Source organism: Conger conger, chromosome 10 (genome assembly GCF_963514075.1).
Source record: "Conger conger chromosome 10, fConCon1.1, whole genome shotgun sequence".
Classification (NCBI taxonomy): domain Eukaryota; kingdom Metazoa; phylum Chordata; class Actinopteri; order Anguilliformes; family Congridae; genus Conger; species Conger conger.
In genome coordinates, this window is record NC_083769.1 from 37,253,813 (window position 1) to 37,276,050 (window position 22,238).

The 22,238-nt window shown below is 42.4% G+C and overlaps 1 protein-coding gene across 7 annotated transcripts in view; it reads left to right on the forward strand.

Moving 5' to 3' along the window:
* mbd1a (methyl-CpG binding domain protein 1a) overlaps positions 1-22,238 on the forward strand; it is a 36,440-nt gene that overhangs the window by 10,954 nt on the left and 3,248 nt on the right. For 2 of the 7 annotated variants that reach the window (XM_061258532.1, XM_061258533.1), the window contains exons 2-16: positions 4,030-4,665; positions 7,019-7,156; positions 8,005-8,128; positions 8,992-9,569; positions 9,703-9,785; positions 11,135-11,178; positions 13,704-13,847; positions 15,527-15,592; positions 16,254-16,301; positions 17,259-17,291; positions 18,671-18,715; positions 19,570-19,641; positions 20,226-20,390; positions 21,374-21,586; positions 21,751-21,837. In XM_061258532.1, coding sequence (XP_061114516.1) covers positions 4,331-4,665; positions 7,019-7,156; positions 8,005-8,128; positions 8,992-9,569; positions 9,703-9,785; positions 11,135-11,178; positions 13,704-13,847; positions 15,527-15,592; positions 16,254-16,301; positions 17,259-17,291; positions 18,671-18,715; positions 19,570-19,641; positions 20,226-20,390; positions 21,374-21,586; positions 21,751-21,837 — 2,175 coding nt within the window. In that variant the 5' untranslated portion in view covers positions 4,030-4,330. Of the gene's footprint in view, positions 1-4,029; positions 4,666-6,977; positions 7,157-8,004; positions 8,129-8,991; positions 9,570-9,702; positions 9,786-11,134; positions 11,179-13,703; positions 13,848-15,526; positions 15,593-16,253; positions 16,302-17,258; positions 17,292-18,670; positions 18,716-19,569; positions 19,642-20,225; positions 20,391-21,373; positions 21,587-21,750; positions 21,838-22,238 lie in introns of those variants that run through there. The other 5 variants (XM_061258534.1, XM_061258535.1, XM_061258537.1 and 2 more) reach the window with 4 other exon arrangements.

The following is a 22,238-nucleotide window of genomic DNA, read 5'->3' on the forward strand; positions in this document are numbered from 1 at the left end:
TGGAGAAGAGCATTGCTGAACACACAATGCATGATAGCTAAGTGGATGGGCTATAGCAGTAGAAGTCTAAAAGTATAATAAATACCTAACAAAGTGCTTGGTGAGTGTATAAAATAGCAATAAATAACATTAAAATAAATTGCTAAAAATACTGTGAATGATAAAATGTCAAGAAAAGTTAAAAAAATAATTTAAAAAGAGGTTAAAAATGAAGGGGTTTAAGAGGTGAAAACAGTTCCTAAGACAAAGCACATTTGAAGAAGTAGGTCTTTCAGTTTATCTTAAAAACATCCACAGATTCCGAAGCCCTCAGATTCAAAGGAAGCTTGTTCCACAGTCTGGGTTGAACTGAACACAGCCTTTCCGTAAGGTTTAGTCCTCGGTTGTGGGTTGCCTAATAATAGGGAATCTGAGGACCTGAAGGTTCTGGCAGGAACATATTTCATTAAAAGATCATTTAAATAGTCAGGGAAGTCCACAAGTAGCTTAAAACCAATAAGAGCACCTTAAACTCAGTTCTAAAATCAACTGGCAGACAGTGTAAGAATTTTAACATCGTAGCAATATGTGCGAATACCTTCATTCTAGTTAGTACCCTGGCATTTTGAACAAGTCGCAGTTTCAAAAGAGTCTGCGCACTGCATATGCTTCTGTATAACGTCAATTTATTAACACCACAAAGTAACCCTTGAAGCCTAATGGCTCTTTTTGAGATGAGAAGACAGAAGTGTTAGTAAGTTAACGTTAGACAGTGTGCAGACTGTTGTGTTTGACTATGTATATCGTACCTGTTTTTCTCATTAACATGGTTCATGTCCGGAATATTCTCAACTTCTTTAATAGTTATACAAGCTCTGGCCTACTTATCTATGTGTTACACACATGAATACTCTGCTGTAGCGAAACACAGTCCAATCCGCAAACGCACAGTAATTGCATGGCAAATTGTGCACTTACCCTATTTCCCATCGCGTGGTAATTGTCTGCATCATTTGGAGTGTGTATACATGCTTTACAGTTGCAGTCACAGTGTGCTAAATTATTCAGTTGCTAAAACAGTCAGCCTACATTGTACAAAAACTACCATCCCCACAATGCCCTTAAACTAAGTTTTGTGTGTGATGTGAGTGCAGCAGAGAATATCCTAAAGACTAAAAAGCTTACACACTGTGTTATTTTTTTATTTTGTATTGATTATTATTATTTTTGCAAGAAGGGCCTATTTTAAATATGTAGAATCAGAATCTTTATCACGAGTGTCACAGTAGTAGATAGGCTGTTCTGGTATTCGAGCCTCGAGATAACGTTTGCAATTTGGTCTGAGAAAGCCAATGCTCCATCTCGAACAGAGCAGTATGCATTGCTTCTGTTCGAAAGCAGTGTGGGCGAACACATGTTGTGATGTGCTTTGGTTTGGTAATAATCTTAAAGGTAGAGTATAGCATAATGCATTTTCTGTGTCCTATTAAACTTAATGTAGCCAAGCAGACTGAATATGTACTGCATATTTCAGTATATTATTTAAGATTTTGCTCTTGCTGTAGATGTTGTTTTAATCAGACCGGTTGTTTAGAATTCTGAGTGTATGGCCCTTTGCATTGGTTAATGTTTGGGCTATCTTTTTGAAACTTGTAGATTACATGTGTCAGTTCAATATACAGCCTTGGTAAATTAAGAAAATTAGCATAGCATATATAATGTGACCATTTATTAAAGATTACTAAAAATGTGTCATGAGGCTTGATTACGTACTGTTGGGGTTACAGGTGTTTGAGTAGTAGGTTGTTTTATTTAAAATGTAAGGATTGCGATATTAATTTAATTCTAAGAGTGTGTGGAAGGGGCTCATAATTGGGAAAGCGATGACTCAAAGAAGTCACTTTTTGAATTGCAAATAAAAGATTACATGAAAATGCACCTCATAAATTTTGCATGATCGAAGCTACACATTTATTAGCTCTGTATATAAAAGTCGTGTTCTTCTGTTTGTTCAGCCATTTAAGTCTGGGGTGTAATAACTAGGTTAATTCAGTCCTCCCTGAAAGCAAGGAGAAGTGGCATGAGAAATGGTCTTTATAATCACTCTATTGCTGTCGTACAGATTTTTACACACCGACCTCAGCGTGTTCTGTTTACATTTCAGCATCCTCTGTTCGGTCTCTGAAGATGCGATGGTCCTGTGTAGCTTGCCTGAATTGTCCCATTCTATGAATTACCATCTTGTAAATCTTTCAAAATGGCGTTAGGCTGGCGTAATTATGCCGCTGCATTGCAGAGCTTAAGTTGGGCTGTATTTTTCCCGCTCTCCCTCTATCCTTCGTCTCGCTCTGCCTACTGCAATATCGTCACCATGGCAACCATTCCAATGTTTTTTTTCTTTCTTGCCCCTCTTGCTAAATATATGTTCCACCATCCCCCACAGTGGTGTGTAGCCATCGTCTCTGGCTCTCTAGCGGGTGTGAAATTCTAACGATTAGTTTCTAAGTTTCTACTGATCGCCATTTCCACAATATAGTTTTTTTATTACTGAAATGATCAAATGGATCGTGCCTATTTTCTGCTGCTCATATCCCTTAATTGAGAATTTCTTGTTTACGTTTTCACATAATTGTGTTGTTATAACACTCGCATAACTGCCAGTTTCCATAGTAATACAAACAGTCATTTTAAATTAATATTTAGATGAGACTTAATATGTGAACCTGTGTAGCTAAATCACGTCTGTCTGTCAGCAGTATGGCACATAGGAACATGGTTTGTTGTACTGCACTATGCAAAGGGCTCTCCTGTCAATCAGATTAATTTGTGTGATTGCTTTTTTCCAGAGAATTCTGTCATACTTGATATTCATGATTCAGCTTTAATATTTCAGGCAAGCTGTGGTCTTGATTAAGTCCGTGAATTGCCAATTTCAATATCACCAGGTTTCAGTTATGATGTGTTTTGGTAATTATGTATTATTTATAAATAACAAATTTGGTATATTACAAATGTATGTGTGTGTTTGTTTTCAAACGGAATGACAGCAAGCAAAATCTGACCCTATGACAGATTGGGAGCCTGGGATTTTAATGGGGCCGGTCCTGTACTGTGTCAGTGATCACACACTTATAAAACAGGGCGGAAGAAATATGAAACTGCTTGCTCTGCTTTAGGCAGAAAAAAAAAAAAACTCAAATATACGTGGGTACCAACAACGAGTTGCTGCATGTAGCTACAAAAAGTGTATTATGGGCTGCTGAGTCACTCATTTGGTTAAGGCACCAGGATGAGCCCCATGGTCTCAGGTAGAATCCAGGCTGTGCCGGTGCCAACCGCACCCTGTAGCTCCATTGTGTGCTGCACTGGTGATTTCACCACCCCGGGTATGCGAGGGTTCAGTCGGTAAGTTGTGCAAATTTCATCGCCTCCTAGGTCAGTGGTCGATTGGTTGTCTGTGGACATATTAAAGCCGCATATTTGCTGTTGAATTACAGCTGCGCGAAGCTTATCTTTTTGCGGCTACACCGGGGTTCAAGATCGAACCTTGGCAGGTCCCTGTCATGTACCTTAGCCACTACGCTGCAGGCTACTCCTTGAATATGCTGATATCATCCGTTCACCTTGCTATAATAATATACGTATTGGACCCGGTAACTGTGTGGTATATACTGTATTTAATGACTTAAATTCAGCTGTGGTTGCTTTATAAGATTCTATATTCCTTCAAAATTCGTGTACATCAAACGCACCCAGAAAAAAATATTGTTTAAATATATTACAACATCTTGAAAATATTTTTTAATGCCGGTCCACCATGGGACTGAAATGTACTGTTCTCCTGAATGTAATGACAATCTGTTGTCTTCTTACCTATAAGCATTCACATAATTTTGTGTATTAGCTTAATATGGGACAATGCATGCACTACTGTATTGTAATGTGATAAAGTTATAGTATCTAGTCTTTTTTATAAAATTGCCTTTCAGCATGAAATTTATGGAACAACTTGCAGTTTTTTCATGTTTTTTTGTTTTGTTTTTTTTTCAGGTTAGATGTTCACAGCAGATTTGGAATTTGAAGAAGAATTTGAAACACGTGGCCTAAGGTTTCATAAGTTTCAGCAACATCTGTAATTTAGGGGGGGGGGGGGGATGTTAATTTCAAGTTAAATATGTTGAAAATCGTCCTTGAATAAGGAGCAGCGAGCAGAGACGACCGTGAGGAGAGCGGGCGGTTGTTGATAGTCCTGAGACAGAACTGTGTTGCCGTCACAGAGGAACAGGCCTTGAGGGTTTATGAGTGTGTCCAAGGCCGTGGGGGCCTGGAGGGCAGACGCCGGGATTCGGAAATGAAGGAAGGACCACCGGATCTGCCCGTTTCAAAGCCCGGGCAGGCAGAGGGGAGCATGGGAGGAGGAGACGCATGCGCCAGCGACGCTGTCGAGGTGGCCGAGGGCGGGGACTCTGTCCCAGAATGCCCTGTACCCCCCGTGGGGGCTAGCGTTCAAGTGGAGGGCGCCGAGGATCCCCCCGGAGACTGGCTGGAGCCGCTGGAGGATGATGAAGATGAGGAAGAAGACTGGCAGAGTGTGGACTCGTCCGTGCGGGTCAACGGTAGCAGGGAGAGTCCGGTCGGGGAAAATGACGGCGTTGTTACTGACAGGAAGCAGATCAGGGGCACTCCGTAAGTATCACTTCTGCTTTTAGAGCTATCTTTGTATCACCAAGACCGTCAGTAGGTACAAAATATTGCTCTCACGAAAAAACGCTGAAGGGTATCTGCCAGCCTTCATTGCTCACTGTTCGTCTTCTCCACCATAAAGAACTCGTTGTTTCCTTGTTATGTGCAGGATCATAATTCATACTGAGAGTACTGTGGGTGTGTTTGCAAGTACATCATGGTGCTCAACCCGATAAATACAGAAAATGGGTTTGATCGTGTCTGGTGCTTTGGTGTTGACAGTCAAAGAGGTTAACTGGCCCAGAAATCCCCACCCCCAGATGTGTCATGCCTGGTAGTTGCACTTTGCACTCTTTCCTCTAACTAAAACAGATTAAACCAGGAACCAGAAACTTTGCCAGAGTTCATGTTTGAGGCCTAATGTTAGTTGCATAATATTTACCACAGTGTGAAATAAATATATACTTGTTTCATTTCATAGTTTCTTTGTGCTCATACCCTTTTGGTCTATGCTACAGTTTTGCAACAGTGGCATTATTTAAATTGACTATGAGTTGAATATACTCAGTATAAAAAAGACCTGCGCTTTGACATATGAATGGGCTTGTTTGTCACTTGCCTAGTCATAGCATGTGTAAATCGGGGTGTGACATCATGAATAACAGTTTGAGATGCCAGGGTCCCCCATTGAAAGGAAAAGTAGAAATGAGCTAATCGCAGCAGCTCTTCCTGCTGTTGAAGGACGACTGGAGACTAGTGTGTTTGTGCATTTCACAATCTTCATAGACACTGGTTCTGAAGCCAATTCTTTATTTGGTTTCACAGGTGTATAGGTTTCCTAAGAACATTTAGAAAATAGCCGTGGGATGTACAGATAACTCCTGCAGTTCATTTCTGTTGCACATAGCGTTGGGAGGACTGCCTGATACTGAAGTGTGGTGATGAGTACAAACGGGATAGCTGTGGATAAGCAAGGGGTAAAAAAAAGAATTTAAAAAAAGTAAGAAACCGTGAAAAAAAAATGGAGAGAATCCAAAACAAAGGTATGCCGAATATATTTATTCACAAGAATTACCCTGCACATAACTATGGGTTTATCACCTGAATTAATCACACCATTAGCCGATATGAGATTAGCCAATAGGATATCAGCTTAGGAAGTGTGGCTAAATGTCATATTCCATATACCGTCAGTAATACGCACAGTAAATATTTGGATATTGACAAAGTTATTGTTATTTATTGTATAACTGCCACAGGATATTGCATTTGAATGGATCTCAATTCTCATAAAGATCCATTTAATTTCAAAGTGTTTTAGTACCACTTGCAGGGCAACCTGAAAATAAGATATCCAGACTAGTCATGGCATGCAAAGGATATGCAACCAAGTATAGAAAAACTATTATTTAATCTACGATTATTTTCATTGGTCCAAAAATTTTTTTTACCCTGAAAACTGGGGGACTATGTATAAAAAGGGCTGTAGTTCCTACATCGTTCACCCTGTTTAAATGTAAATACCCTCAAATTATAGCTGAAGCTCTGAGCTCGTATTCATTATTTACTTCCACCTCCAATATCCTGTGGTAGACAGTGAAAATAACAATAACTTATGTCCAAATATTTATGGACCTGACTGTATGTGTAAAGTGAAATAAATAAATAACCAACCAGTGATGCATAGCATCATCTTATTAAAGGTACAATAGGTAATTTTGGACATTCAAGAGAGGAATTGCAGCAACAAACACCCTTGTTATCGGTAGCAACAAGCAAATTAGCTATTAGTTAGCTTGCCGAATTTACATATATCCACCTGAGACATAACGCGTTTACAAGAATGCTCGCAACGCTCGCTACTATGTTCGTATTGCCTCAGGTGGATATTTGTAAATTCGTCAAGCTATCTATGGCTAATTTGCTTGTTGCTACCAGTAGTGAACTGGTATTGTTTTATAACTAGACATGTAGTCTTCTCTTGGATAATAAGCAATAGTTCTCAACCAGGGCGCTTGCAATGTACAATGTACATTGTACATTGTACAGATGTGCAATGTTTTGGTACAGAGTGACGGCTGTATATTTTGAAACCAGAATTTAACTCAAGCAGAGGGTGAGTCAACATCAGTGAGCCTTTTTCAACGATAGAAATGGATTTACAATGGTCTTGTAGCAATGTTTTAATCTTACCTATTGTCCCTTTAAATACACAGGTAACAATCACATGTCATATAAAACTATTTAACTGCAATCTTCATTTAAACCCTGGGGCTGTCTGGGTTCATGGATAATTATGGGGTCGCCGTGGATAGCCATGGAAAGGGATGGCCTTGATTGTGCTCTGGTTTGGCAGCGGTGCCATCAGGCGGAGGGGGCGGACGTCGGGGGAGAAGTGGCTGGACTGGCCCCTGCTGGGAGAAGGCTGGAAGCGGAAAGAAGTGTTCCGACGTTCCGGCTTCAGCATGGGAAAGACGGACACGTACTACATGAGGTATCCGCAAAGCCACTAGCATTACACACAGGCTTAGAAAAACGCAGCGATGGCATTGCACGGCAGAGTAAAAAAGGCATGTACAGACAGGTAGGAATTGAGTCAACTCATAGTCAGCCTTGAGCAGTGTATTTAGTTAAGCCATTTTTTTGACCTGTATCGCTGTGTTCTCATTTCTCTCACTTTCATTGGCTTAATTCTGGTCCGTCTGTTCAATTCATTCCTCTATGTGGACTTTCTACTTTACCTGCTAGTTTAATGTGTCAACTATTACCAACTCAGCCTATTGGCCAGTGGAGGATGGGCACCCCCCCTATAGTCAGATTCTTTCTGATGTTTCTTCCCATTGCGGAGTTTATTCTCACCACTGTTTGAGGGCTGTGTATTAAAAGAGCTGTAATTCGTGCACAGAACTCCCAATATGGAAGTGAATAGCAAATTAAAACTGACAGTTGACACTTTAACCCCATATTCATCCCCCTTTCATATTTCATTTTAAATCCAATGAAATTGTCAAAGTTCAAAATACGAGTTTGATTAAAAAATATTTTTTCACTCAATTGCTCAATTAAAAAAAACTCAAAAATAACTTTAAAAAGCTCTATTCAAATAATACTGAATTGAATTGAATATCCACACATGTATTACACAGTAATATGAAGAAATGTTACACTCATACGTGTGGTAAAACATGGGTTTGTAAAATACACGAGTTTACCGCACTTTAACCTCATTGAGGGGACAAGTGGCCCAGCTGCTGAGGCGCCCACGCATGAGGTTAATAATTCATACAATATTTAATAATTTAGAAATAATTGATAAACTGCCCCCCCCCCTGCCCCCTTTAGTCCCACTGGTGGCCGTGCGAGAAGCAAGATTGATCTGATGAAGTTCCTGCCAAAGACTTTTGACCTCGGCAACTTTGACTACAAGTCTGGGCTGTTTTTGGAAGAGGGCAGAAAGAGGCAAAAGGTACGTACCGGTGTGGCACACGCCTGCATCTTGGCCTATGCAGGGAAGTACAGGAAATAACCATTTTGCCTTTCTATGCTTTTCTGAGCTTGTCTGGAATATTGGCACCTATGCCTAGGATGGTATTTTTGCTCCTTTCATTTACCTGTGTAAGCTGTTTATTGGTCCCATGTAATTGTAAATCGGTCTATCGCTTGTGCTGTATAAAAATGGTTTCCGATATATTCCATTGTCAGATTAATCAAATAGGCCCAAGTCCTTATTTTTGTTGTCGCTTTAGCACTTGAAATTGTACTTCCCTCTAGGATCTTTCAGCGCACTTGTCCCTGGTTATGGGTATGCACTTTGCTCTTTGTTGTACGGCACTCTGGATTAGATCGTCAATGTAATGTCGATGTCAATACTGTAATGTAACACTATCCTCTCAAAATACTCTCAATTGCACCATGTCAATCGTGCACAAAAAAGTATTTGAATCCAAAACGTATTTGGCCCAGGTGTGATTCATGTACAATTTGGTACGTTTTTATTATTATTATTATTATTATTTTTAATTTAATCGGTTGCTTTTCATTGGTCTTGCTCGTGTTTGCTTCAGCCTGAATTTGTTCAGATCCGTGACATTTTTTGAGCACTTTTTTGGCCCACTTATGATCGATTCCATTGCACTTTTTTGATCGATCCCAAATTTGTCATTAGAATTCCTGGGCGGTATTTGACAAGGTGGGATGACTGAGTTTGCAGGGTAGCAGTTGTATCCAGCTAACGGCGAGACCCTGCTTTATAAATCAGGCCTCAGGAGCAGGTTCATCTATGGCTACTGAGTACTGATCTTCCCCTTTCCTCGTCCGGTGATCCCGCAGCGGCGTAAGGGAGACAGTGCCTCCACGGAGGACGGAACGCCGTCCGAGCGCAGCTTCTCCTCGGAGAAGACGGGGACCCCCGAGCGGAGCCACACCCCCCACAGCCAGGTCACCACCCCCCAGCGGCCGCTGCTCACCGCCCAGCCCACCGCCCCACCCTCCCCTCACTCCCCGAACTCCTTCAGCTCCCCCCCTCGCCTCGTCCGGGCCTCCCCCCTGGGCGCCGTTACGCCCACGCGCCGGACCGCCAACACCCCCTCGCTCCAGTTTGGGGACTTCTCCCCTCAGAGACTGAGTGCCGCGAGCACCCCCAGCCGGGACGCCCTGTTCCCCCGGCTCTCCCCCGCCTGGCTGGGCACCACCCTGGCCCCCATCAGCCCCAGCTCCAGCCCCGAGAGAGACTTTAACGCCGCCCCAGAGGGCTTGGACAAGCTCAAGTCCTCCCCCGCCTTCTCGCTACAGGTAACCAAGCGCTCCCCCCGCTCCGTGGACATCTCCCAGTCCTTAGACCCCACCTCGACGTCCAATGGGGAGGACGGAGCCATGGGCTATGCTGGATCAGCAGGACCACTTGTGTAGTGAGTAGCCAAATGCTATATACCAATTTTATTCCTTTTTGTGAACTGTTTTAATGTGGAACTTCTGTATGACAAATTATAAACTTTTCTGTTCAAATTGTATTTATTTTATTTTATTTTTCTCTTGTTTCAGTGGCTGTTCCCAATGTGGCTGCTCGTATCCTGGCATGGTGTTCAGGAGACCGGACCAGAAAGCCTTTTGTCCAAAATGCAAATGTATGTCTCATTTTTGCTTATGGTTGCTTGTTTTAGTTTTTTTAAATGAAAGAAAGCATTAGCATGCAGCAGTAACAATATTGTGTTGTATTAGACACAGACATCCCCGCACATGTCCTTTTGTTACTCTGGCACCATTTCCTTTGTAAAACCATTTGTTCTTCTGTTCAGGGAGAGGTCAGTTAATCATTCATACTCGTATTTAATATGAAATGTATAGGTACAGCATTCATGCATTCAATGGCTTTGTGACAATTAACAGGGTGTTGCTTTAAAAGAACATGCAAGCTCAGTCAACAGTCCCTGTAGAAGTAAAGTTAAAGTGCCTGCGTGGTATAGAGCCCTAATTCTGACTTGTCTGTCAGGGAAAGCAACTTGTTCTCACTTGTTAATGCATACTATGCAGGATTTTCACCTTGAAAATATTATAAAACACCAAGCTCAGTCATTACTATGATGCTCTGCCAACCTGTGTCCGTGTTCACTTCTATCCGATACCCTGCTTCTGTACCTGTATTTGTTATTCTCACGTGTTTGGGGCATTTATGGGCGTGACCCTTTTTTAATGGTATCTGAAAAGCATGTGGGCAATAGAAGGTGGACTGCAGGATGAACTGTGTATGGATTGGCTACTGCAGTGTTGCATTTGGTAAGGTTTGGTAGCTGCTGTTATTAGCTGTACTATGTACTATGTACGTTAGCTGACCCCTGCTGCCACATATTTTCTGGAGATTCTAACTTGTATTTCCGGGAGATTTATCCCTCTCATGGGCAGGGAGCTCAGGCCAAAATCCAAAAGACTCCAGGACGTTCCCGGAGACTTGAGATAAAAATGAAAGCGACAATGAATCGATGCACTTGTGAATTTTGCCATGCTTTGAGGAAGGCTTGAGCAGACTAAAACCCATTGGTGCTGTGTTAGCAGTGGCTAGCGTAGGTCCGTTCGATCACTATTAATGTTTAGCTGGAGCTAGCTACCCTGCTGCATATGGTTTTTGCTATCGGATATGTTAGTCAAGCTTTTTGGCATACCTTTGACTTCCTGACTGGTCTGAATGGAGCCATTACTGTGTTGAAAGTCACATGATTCCAGTAGCCTGCAGTACTACTCCGGGTGATGTTGGGGGTGTAGGCGGGATTGAGAAGGGAGGAGGAGACACGTTTTTGATTGTAAACACAGGAGCAAGGACAGAAATCCTGCGTAGTGTGCCTTTAAATCGGAGAGCTAAAATGACACAGTGACAGAAAATTAATCAAGAAGGCAAAGAAAGCTGTTGCCCCAGATGATGTCCCAGATATTTCCTTGCCTAAGCTGGTGGTTTATTTTTTTTTGCTTTCTGATTGTATAGCTGAGAAGAAACCGGAAGCCCCCCGAAACATAGTCTTCAGGAAGGTAACTCTGACCATGACGGTCCTTTTCCCACACATCACACTGCCTGCATGTGCTTTCCTGCTTGTTCATCCACCGTCTCCCTTGTATGTGCATGGAGCGCTTCCTCTTCATCTCCTGGGGTTTCTCTCTTCTTTCCGGGGTATCCTGCCTGTGCTGTACATGCTCTGTGAAGAAATTGTCTATTCTAGAGCTTGAAATGTTCATTGCTTGTGCCATGGTTATTCTGTGGTGAATGCCAAGCAGTGCTGTGTGGCTGGATCTGCTGTGTGTTTTGATGTTGGCACTTGTGGATGAATATGTTAATACCCATATTGACTTCAAGATGTTTTGGTCTTCCTTATTTTTCCACCTCCTAAATCTAATTTGGCAACCATGTTGTCCTTTGATTGCTTGTTCGTGTTTAGGAGCATGCCTGTCCTACTGGGCAAATATTCTGGTTTTAGGTGGGAATTGGTCCTCCAAATTGATCTGCTGATCAAGGCCTCCTTGGGTAACGGTAATTTTCAGTTCATAATGAGAACCTGAGCCGACTGTTTAAAAATATCCAGCTGTGGAAATAGATACTATGTTGTGTAAGTGTAAGAGAGTTGTGTAAGTTGCTCAAGATTCACCACAGAAATCCTTGTTCTGTTGTGAATACAAAGGAGTGTTGCGTGGCTCGAGCTATTGTGTTGATGTTGATAGTTAGGGATGAATATTTTAAAGGTACAGTAGGTAATTTCTGACTTCTAACGGTCAAGAGAAGAATTGCAGCAACAATGACCCTCAAACCACAACACTATTTGTCCCTCCCCCTTCTCTGTGAACTGCTGACGTTGAACCCCCCCCCCCCCCCCCCCACACACACACACCATTGGCTGTGGCAATTAGAACCAATTTTCAACCAATGAGCTTTAATTATTGTACAGCTGTGCAATGTTTTGGTACAGTGTTGGTCTGTCAACTGTGTATTATAAAACCCGAATTTAAGGACTATAAACCCAGGCAGAGGGTGAGTCAACACGTCAGTGAGCTTTTTTCAATGATAGGAAGGGATTTACAATGGTCTTGTAATATTTAACACAAATATCCCACCTATTGTACCTTTAATACCCATAAAGTTGTGTAATGAAATGGCTCCCTGTGGGTCGGAACTTGTAAGATCCCAGACAGGAGGCCACCATGAGCGGACTGCAGCATGCTTTTGTGGCCATTTTGAGCGATCGTAGGGGTTTATATGGGCCAAGGGGTGGTGGATGGCAGGGGGGAGGGATGAAAAACCAGGTCACATTTCGGCGGCGAGATGGCGAGCAGTGAGTGTGGACACCGCTGTAAATGCACATCAGTGCGACCCGTTCCAGGTCCCTCAGGGCAATTTCTCACTCTGCTAATTTAGTCAATTTCAGCTGAGCGCAGAATTTTCATACTGCGTCACAGTCACGGATGTCCAATTCTAAGCTTCTGGACAATTGGAGTAGTTTTTCATTAGAATCCCTAGAATTCAGATAATATACATATAATTCACATGTGAATTCAGGCTTTCACTGCTGTATATTCTGGCATTGGTTCAGGGATGATGTATAGAAGGCTACAGTTTTGTCACCAAGGTCAAATCCAAGTTCATGGGAGGGTTTCAGTGAGGCCTGCCATTCAACTTAGTTTACTGGGCTACTTCATTTCCTTTTCAGATTCCCTGGGCTGTGTCCAGTCTTCCAATTAGCAAAAAAATAAATGTGATTAGATATACGAGTGAACAACCACCATACTAGATATTTTAGTTTCAAATGTTATTGCGACTGAAGAAGCTTCACTGTTGAAATTTTAAAATAAGCTAAAAGCTGCCAGCTGTTTTTAAGTTCAGTATCTCTTCCAACTGCAGTACAGCTGACAGTTCCTGCACTTTCATGGGATCTCTGTATACCCCTTGCTCCTAATTTTAATCTGAGCCCACTCCACCAACCATGAGGATCTCTCTTGGGCCGCTTCAAAGAAAGAGCGTTAACAACTGTGCCCCATGCTTGTGTAAGCCTGCAAGCTCCTGGCGATATTCAACAGCTATATCTCCCCTTCTCTTATGAGTAAAGTTACCTACCAAAGCTATATGCAAACCTCAGTTTACCTTTTCTCTCTCCGATCTGTCTGCCCTTAAAGGCTTGTTTAGGAAATTAAAGATTTACCCAGTTAAAAGAGGTGCTTGCATTGAGGTTATCAAAATGGCGTCGCAGGGGTTGTGGATCCTGCTAAAGGTCTGAGGGAGCTGAAGAGTCAGAGTGAGGAAGGGTAGGGTGTAGGGTTGCCCTAAACTCTGGGGTGCTGTAGATGGAAGTGGAGGAAGGGAGAACCCCCATGATGATCAGGTTCCGCCCAGCCGTGACTGGGTTCTGCCCAGCAGTGATCGGGTTCTGCCCAGACGTGACTGGGTTCTGTCCAGCAGTGATCGGGTTCTGCCCTGTCGTGACTGGGTTCTGCCCAGCCGTGATCGGGTTCTGCCCAGCAGTGAGTAGGTTCTCCCCAGTGTTGACTGGGTTCTGCCCGTCTCTTCACAGTGGCTGCCCTGCGGGCAGTGCCGGGCGTGCCACGTCACAGAGGACTGTGGTACGTGCGCCAGCTGTCGGCAGGGCCTCTTAAACCCCGCCTCCCAGAAACCTGTTCGCTGCCGGAGGAGGAAGTGCCTGTGTCCGATCCGCAAGGTACTGGCTGCTGGTATCCGTGGAGACGGAAGAGGATCATTCCGCGTGAAATCTGTCTGCCAGCCGGCCGAACGAACGGCACTTGTGCTTACAAACCAGCTGTTTTGTAACGGCACTAACCGGTGAACTAGAGAGTTGAACAAAAGACTGTTTGCTAAAAAGTATTCTAATGTAGTATTCTATAGGTAGGTCTGTAGTTTAACAAAAACAGTCAACATCCCCTTACTGGAAAATTCGGTTTGAAAATTTTAGTTTAATAAAAAGAACATATCCCCTTACCCATAGTTGCTCCCAGTGCTTTTTTTGGGAAGCTTTGGAAACATGAAAATGAATTAATTAAAATAAACATTCTGTGATTGATTTCACTGGAATGATCCAGGGACATTCTTCTGGGCTTTAGTTGTTTTTATTTTATTTATTTATTTTTTTAATAGTTTTTATTTATTTGTATGTATTCAGATTTTAAGAATGCTTACTGCCAGGTTAAAGAGTGCAAACACAAAACATTTTGTGATGATGATGCTTCTCAGATCGATGTAATTGCATATACCAGCAACTCCAAGAAAACGTCTACAGTTATACAGTTAAGCAGTTGAAATCAGTATACATCCATTTTTATTTTTAAATGGACAAAAACTATTAAAGAATGCAATTTAATTGTGTCAAATTTCAACAGGGAGGGTCCCCCTTCTAGGTAAAGCACATGGCAAAAGATTTCTGAAATAGGGCAGTACAAAATTAATGTTTTCAGAGATTTGTCAGTAATACACAGAAATATGTTTGAATGTGCGAGACTTTGAGACTTAAGCAACGCCGTTTTGTGCTACAGGCAATGTGAATTTTTATACTATATAACATATAAAAGCCTTATTCAAGTGCAGCACAGGCATCTATTGAAGTGTCTCACAATAAAACGAACCACTCTCATTTAAACTGGACTGTTCTCACCATATACTAAATACTAACAATAAACCAAACCTTTTTGAAGAGCTTTATGCTTTCTGCTCTTCAACAACATGCACATTACACGGTACAATTTGCAGTGTTAATGCAACTGGAACAGTCCCATAGGGACCATATTTACTCTGTTAGAGTTGATTTGACACTGAACACACTGTGTATGTAAAACTCCCACTACTCCTGCACTTGAAGCCTCTCTTTCTGTCCCTCTGTTGCCTCACGTGCACACATGAATACTGCACGCCTTTGCATGTCCGGATCCCTCAACTAAAACCTGACGAGCGTTATAAAAAAATCACTGACTAATCACCTCGACAGTATGCGCTAACTTAGTTTCTCAAAAATGTTGATACACTGCAAAGACCAATGTCTACAAGTATTTTAGTCTGATATTGAGATCTCATTTATTTATTTATTTATTTATTTATTCATACCTTTTCTGCTAAATAATACAAAAATGCTGCCAATGAGGTAAGATAGTTTGAGTAATTTCAAGATTTGCCAATGGGGAAAGACAATTTCAGTTATCAAGCAAACTTACTTAAAACAAGCTGTTCGGCTTGAGAGAAAAACAAAAGATCTTTAGTCTTATTCCAAGAATAAAACGCTTGTTAAGACAGTGATTCTTTGCAGTGGTTTATCTTTGAATGCGGTTGATGAAATTTGCTGTATGGTGATGAGTGGTGTGATGGAGCTCTTGTGTCATGTCCTCTCTTGAGGATGGACAAGGGCAGTGGGTGCTTGGGAGGGCGCCTGACACAAAGGAACCATTCACAAGTCCGCCGGTAAGAACTGCGGCCGCGCGTTCGCAAATAATCCGATTTTTTTTTTTTTATTAAAAAAATAATAATAATTTTTTTTTTTTTAAAGAGCAAAGATTTTAAAACGTTGGCCCAAGCACACATACCCTCTCTGACTGGGTCATCTTTTACATGTGGCTGTGTAAAAATACATTTTTGTATCAGTTTTTCATTAGAAGAATGATTATTGTGTTCCCTGTTATTGTAAAATACATTCCTGGCATGAAACACAGTAATGCTAACTGAAGGTGAACTCGAGCGCAGTGAATGCGTCGTTAATAAAATAGAAAATACATCTGCAATATAGCCTTCAAGTACCAATGATATAAATGGATCAGGTTAGCAATAAAAAAATGAGAAAAGTAGCAAAGTTTTAACTGCTTCTGCTTTGTAAGGCAAATAGTAAATTTAACATTCAAGGTAAATGTGCGATGTCGTTAATCAAGTTTTTGTCAATTGTCAGTGTGATAGTCTGACATGCCAAGTGTAATGATTGTTTAATAATTGGTTGTGCTTTTGTGTTTTTGTTTTGTATTCATGTTTCATCAGTGAATGCCGTTTTTAAAGGAACGCTAAACAATTATTTATTGCTGATTCTTTACATATTAGATTTAACATATGTGTACTTGCATTATCGTTCTTTCAGAAAAAGACAGATAAAAAATCGAAGTTTGGGAGGAAACTTAAAATGACGGTAAGAGAATGCTGCACTTGCTCATCACATAGGAATAACCGTTCCGTTACAGCCATGCGACAGATGCATTTATCCAGAGCCACTTACAGCAAGATGACAATCATTGTATGTCGCTCTGGATAAAAGTGTAAGACCAACCGTAAGTGGGAGGTAAATATTCAGAGACCACACATGTGAAAACTAGTTCAGCCTGTTATGGAAAATGCAAAAGGATTGCACAATAGCAGGATGTACAACTTAATAAGATAACAGGCAAAATAACAACATCGCAATGCAAAAAATATCAATAAATATCATTAACATCAAAAATATAAATAACAATGGGTTTGGTCTGCGGGTTGCTCAGGCTGTAAAAATCTGGTTGTCTCCAAACTGTGAGCCCTGTGACTGTGTTCGAATCCCGGTCACACCATTACCGATGACCGGAGGTTCGCATTGGCAAGGCCTCGCTGGGGAATGATCCCATGGTCTCATCGCTCTATAGCGGCCACACCTGGTCAGACCAGGCGCCTGCGGACGCACATACTAAAACTGCGCTGACCTTGTTCCACTCCAGCTACATGGGCAGTGTGTGGTTGGTGGTGCGTCTGCAGTGTGGAAATCGAGGGAATAGACGTCACATGAACGTGTGTCTCTGCCATCTCCCCCTGATGTGGGCAGGAGCAGCTGCGGGTGGGAGATCGTCAAGTTGCGCTGAGTTCATGCATTGGGAAAAATTGGGGAGAAATCTAGGAATAAAATAGAAGTTAAAAATAAACAAGCAATGTAATGACAAAATGGTAATCAAACTTATGTATAATTGATCACAGTCAAAGTAGTCAAGCAGAGTCCACAGAGCAGGGACTTGTATTGCAACAGCAATACTTAAGTTGATTAATATGTCTATTTGGCATCTGTGATAGGCCTGTGGCACATAAAGGAATGGAAGCCAAAGTAAACACATTTTGTTGTTTGCAGAAATTAAAGAGGCAAATTGCAAATGATCTGATGGTGAGTGTGGCCAGCGGTTTTTGTTCTTTTTTTTTTTGTGTTGTTACAGTGAAATGCTCATTGTGGAGTTGTGTCATGGGGGTTCGTAGTCCATTTATAAGAGTCCAAAGCAAACATTGTGATTTTTCATTTTTCTGTCCTGATTATATAAGAAGAGCTGGTTTCACCCATGGTTCCACACCACACAACATTACCAGGACCGGTTTAGGGTTTGGAGAGCTCGAGTGTAATATTTTGGCTGCATGGATTTGGCTTTTAGGGAGATTAATGTGTGTTTTCTGAGGTCTTTGTGACTCGGGCTGCTAGTGGACGTTAGCAGTGCTCAGTGGTCTTTGAATATTCAAATAAGCTCAGATTTGCATCCATGTGATGCAGGCTGTTTACTCTCCACACTGCTCATGTTTAAATAAACATCTCTCTCTCGCTCCTCTCCCTCTCTCTCTCTGTTTCTCTCTGTCTCTCACTATCTCTTTCCCTCCCCCCTCTGTATGTCTCTCTATCTCACTCCTCTCACTCTGTTTCTCTCTGTCTGTTTCTCTCTGTCTCTCACTATCTCTTTCCCTCCCCTCTGTATGTCTCTCTCTCACTCCTCTCACTCTTCTCTCTGTCTCTCAAATTCAAATGTGCTTTATTTGCATGACCTGTAAACTTGGTGCGAAAGCATTGAAATACATAACTGACAACCAGGAAAGGAGGGGAAAAAAGCAACAACACCCCCATTAATGGCATTTTGGCAGACGCTCTTATCCAGAGCGACGTACAGTTGACCCCCCACACATTTATTTACACTCGCACATAAACATTCACACCCCCAAACTCTGGTCAAAACACCTTTAGTTTATCATGAAACCAGTCAGTATTAATGAATTAACATAGATGATGCAATGTACCAATATATAACTACACCTTCTCATAGTTTATGGCAGGCAGAGATACACTGAGCTTCTACTTCTACTACTACTAACTTCTACTTCCCTGCCCCGAATAGCTTTTAATTAGAAACCAAAATTTGTCTGGGGGAAGGGTATTCTGACCAGGAGTAATCTCGGCCTAGAGTATGGTAAATCTCCAATTGATTTATTTTCTTCACGGCAATTGGCAGTGTACAAATTTTTGTTGATCATGTCAAATCTTTCAAAAATGTTGTCATATTTTCTTATATATTGTCTACAAAACTTTTTTTGATACCCAGTTATCCTGGGGGGGGGGTTTGGTTGCTGGTTACTTGATGCCCTTTCACTGGCATTTTTAATTTAAAACACATGTGGGGTTATCGTTTTGAATATTTGATTAGCAGCAGCTTAACTGTGAAAATGATTGTGGTCATGCCATTTCATTGTGGTCATTACCCCGCCAATTATGCACCCTCTCTTCCTTAGAGGACACCCAGGGCCCGTCACGCTGAGACTAAACGTTTTAAGAAGGTGAGGTGGCCAGGCTTGGAATGGGGCTGCTATAGACTCATTTTTATCTGTATATGTCTTTAAAAATGCATGAATTAACGGGACGTCAGATGTGCCGGCATGACTGCTACTGGATTCAGTGTTATCTTCTGCAGGACAATGCCACTGCTGTAAGGTTGAGCAGACCAATGCATGATTGTGAAGTGCCCTGTGTTGTGGTGGCAGTGAACTGTGTTTGTGCACGTTACGTATGGTTGTGATAACTCCGTAGACATGACCTTGTTGGTCCAGTGTTAGTGGAGGTGGTGGTTGTCAGTTACTGCCGAATGGCCAACTCTCACACAGTGATCAGCAGTGGCTCTACCAGCACGCTGCTGCCAATGTTAAGTCTACAATGGTGCACTACACTTCCCAACAGTATTTCGTCTTTCTCAAGCCCGTGTTTGTAATCGGAAGGTTTTCTCCTAATCTGTTCATGCAGATCGCTTCTTTGTCAAATGCAAGTACTTGCACGTAGTTTGATGAATCGAATATGACTGTGTCACACAGCCTACATTGTCCTCATATTGGTACATTAAAATTCCTGTACATTATGAAAAAAAAAAGGGTAGACTTAAATTATTTTTGTTGGGGTGTTGCTGTTGGCTCTTGCTGGAGTACTCGTGTTGGTCCGTGTTGCTAAGAAACAAACAAGCTCATTGATACAAATAGCAGAGGTACAACTTTTGGCCAACTGGGTCATGTGTACTTCTGCCGCTCGTCTGATGCATGCTGGGACAGGTTCCGGCCTCTCCGGGTTTGACAATGGATGGATGGACCCTGTGTACTGGGCCTCAGAGCTGTTGGTCTGAGAGGTCTTCCTTTTCTTCTCACAGCCATATGCAGTTCCTCAGTACAGTGATGCTGAAGACTTCCCTGGATACGACGATGACCACGAGGACACGGACGTGAGTATGAGGAAGGAGGGCGACCGTGTTCCTACGCTTAAGCACCAACTTGGGTGTTATTTTTCAGTTCAGCTTTTTGTTGTTTTTCAAGCAATTGAACAATGCATTCATCACATCTAAAGTGTAAATAAACAGCAAGTTTACAGTAAAAGTATATACATAACATAATATTAATAATTATAAAACCAATAGTTATAATAATATCAAAACATTTCAGCCACAGTTGTTGAAACAAAAAACACAAGCAAATTGTATTTGATCTTATTGTGATGATTCTGAATCCGTGCTGGGACACAAGTCTGTGTATTGGCGTATATTTCACAAACCAATAGAAATGGCCAGTTCTGTGAATATGTTAGTTCTACAGCAATGGTGTTATTTTGTATGAAATGGGAACAAGAAGCATATTCAGATTCAGCAGCAGATTTATGGTTATATTCCTAACTGGTAACCTCAAACCGCTTTGTTTGAAGAGATAACATCTTTTAATTGATCCAGCACTGCTCCCCTCTTCCTCTATGACAGGAATGCGCACACACACGCACACACACACTCACACAGTAACCTCCGCTCCCTCTGCTCAGTACGGACCAAAAAAGCGCAGTCGCCGCGCCTGCTGGAAATGCGACGCTTGCCTGCGCACGACGGACTGCGGCCGATGCGACTTCTGCATGGACAAGCCCAAATTCGGGGGTCGCAACAAGAAGAGGCAGAAGTGCCGTCTGCGTCAGTGCCAGAGTCATGCTATGGTGAGCGCCATCTTGTGGTCGGTCGGAGGTACTGCAGAGAGGGCAGCGTCTGCCCCGTCAGAGCTTGGCTCCCAGAGAATACAAAATGTTCAATGTTATTGGAATGTTTTGTCAGTGTTATAACATTGCCAGTGCATGGCAGCAAGGTTGCAAGGCTGTTTTTGGTGTTAAATGGTGTGCAGGATCAATTAAAACATGGCATTCAGAGGAAAAGACTGGGAAAATGAAATGAAAATCAATCTCTGCATTGTCTCCACACTGTGCTCTGAAGCATTACAGTCACTTAGTGGACGCTGATATCCAGAGGGGGTGCAGCACAGCGTGTAAAAATATGCTCTAACGTTACAGTGTGGTAAAAAGCCTTTATAAATGTGTGTTTATAAAGGAATGCCATTTTCTCGTTTCAGGATCATAAAGTATCCTAGCCAACAGCCCTTTGCAGTAAATGGATAACCTCTGTGCAACATTAGCCAGTAGCAGTGCACTTCAGAATAGTCGATCAATTACACACGCTGTAGCTAACAGGGTCCCATCCATCTCATACTGAGCACACCCAGTGTGATGTGTAAATACCATATTTGTGAAAGTGTTTTATATATTCTCACAAGATGTAATGTAATGTTTTTAGCACTTAACTGTGCCAAATGTTGGGTGGATGGTTGGTTATGAAGAGGTTGCCACTGATTTCCCAGGCTAGCCGTTTTGCATTGTGGTCCTGTTCTATGATCCCTTGACCATGTCACAAGAAGATGAGTGAACAACTACTGTAGAACTACTATACTGTAGAAACGACAGTTTTTGGGCCATTACCATGTACTAAACTTCATGTTTGTGTGCGTGGGCGTGTGTGTGTATGTATATGGCATGCGTGTGTGTGTGTGTGTGTGTGTATGTATGTATATATGTGTGTGTACATGTGCGTATGTGTGTGTGTGTGTGTGTGTGTGTGTGTGTGTGTCTATGCATGCATTTGCATTCCACAGAGGCACTTGCTGCCCTTCCAGTCGAGTAAATCGCGGGTCAGGCAGAGGACAGCCCGGGATAAGTACTGGAGCAAGAGGCGATCCCACAGGCCCATCTGGGACGACGTGGAGCTGACCGAGGACGACGACGAGGACGGTTACATCGGGACGCTGCGGCCGGGGCACTACAACTTCGTCAAAGATGACGAGGACAACGAGGCTGCCGTCTCACAGGTGAGCACCTGTCCGCGGTAGCTGCCCATTCTCAAAATGGAGGCGCCATAATGAACACAAGTCTGGGCCCAGACTGAATGACTAATGCAGGGAGAACTCCCCTCGAAACATTGTAATTGTGTGTGATGGGTGGGTAGATGGGCACTCAACTTCTCTTCCTGTAGATGAACTCTGTGCTGACCTGTGACCTCAGCAATGGAATGCTGGTCTCTGAGGAGCTCTACGACAGCAGCTGTCCAATCCGCATCCAGGTCAGGAAAGACCTAAAGTGGGGTCCAGACAGCAGGGACATCATTCTCACATTGATCATTCCATACGTCTGATCTGCTCATGGATGTTCTGCCATCGCCTGACTGTTGACTGGGATCACTGCTGTCCATATTCCTAGCGAAAGTTACAGCAGAGCCTTTAGACCAGTGGTGGCAAACCCTGTTCCCGGAGTTCTATCGTCCTGTAGGTTTTCACTCCAACCCTAACAAATCGCATCCCATTCAGCAGCTAGAGATGTCCATGAGCTGCTAATTAGTAGAGTCAGGTGTGCCAAATTAGGGTTGAAATGAAAACCTACCAGACAGTAGATTGGAACAGGGTTGGTTACCACTGCTGTGGATGGAGAATGTACAGGTGATAGCCACTGTTAATATCTGACACA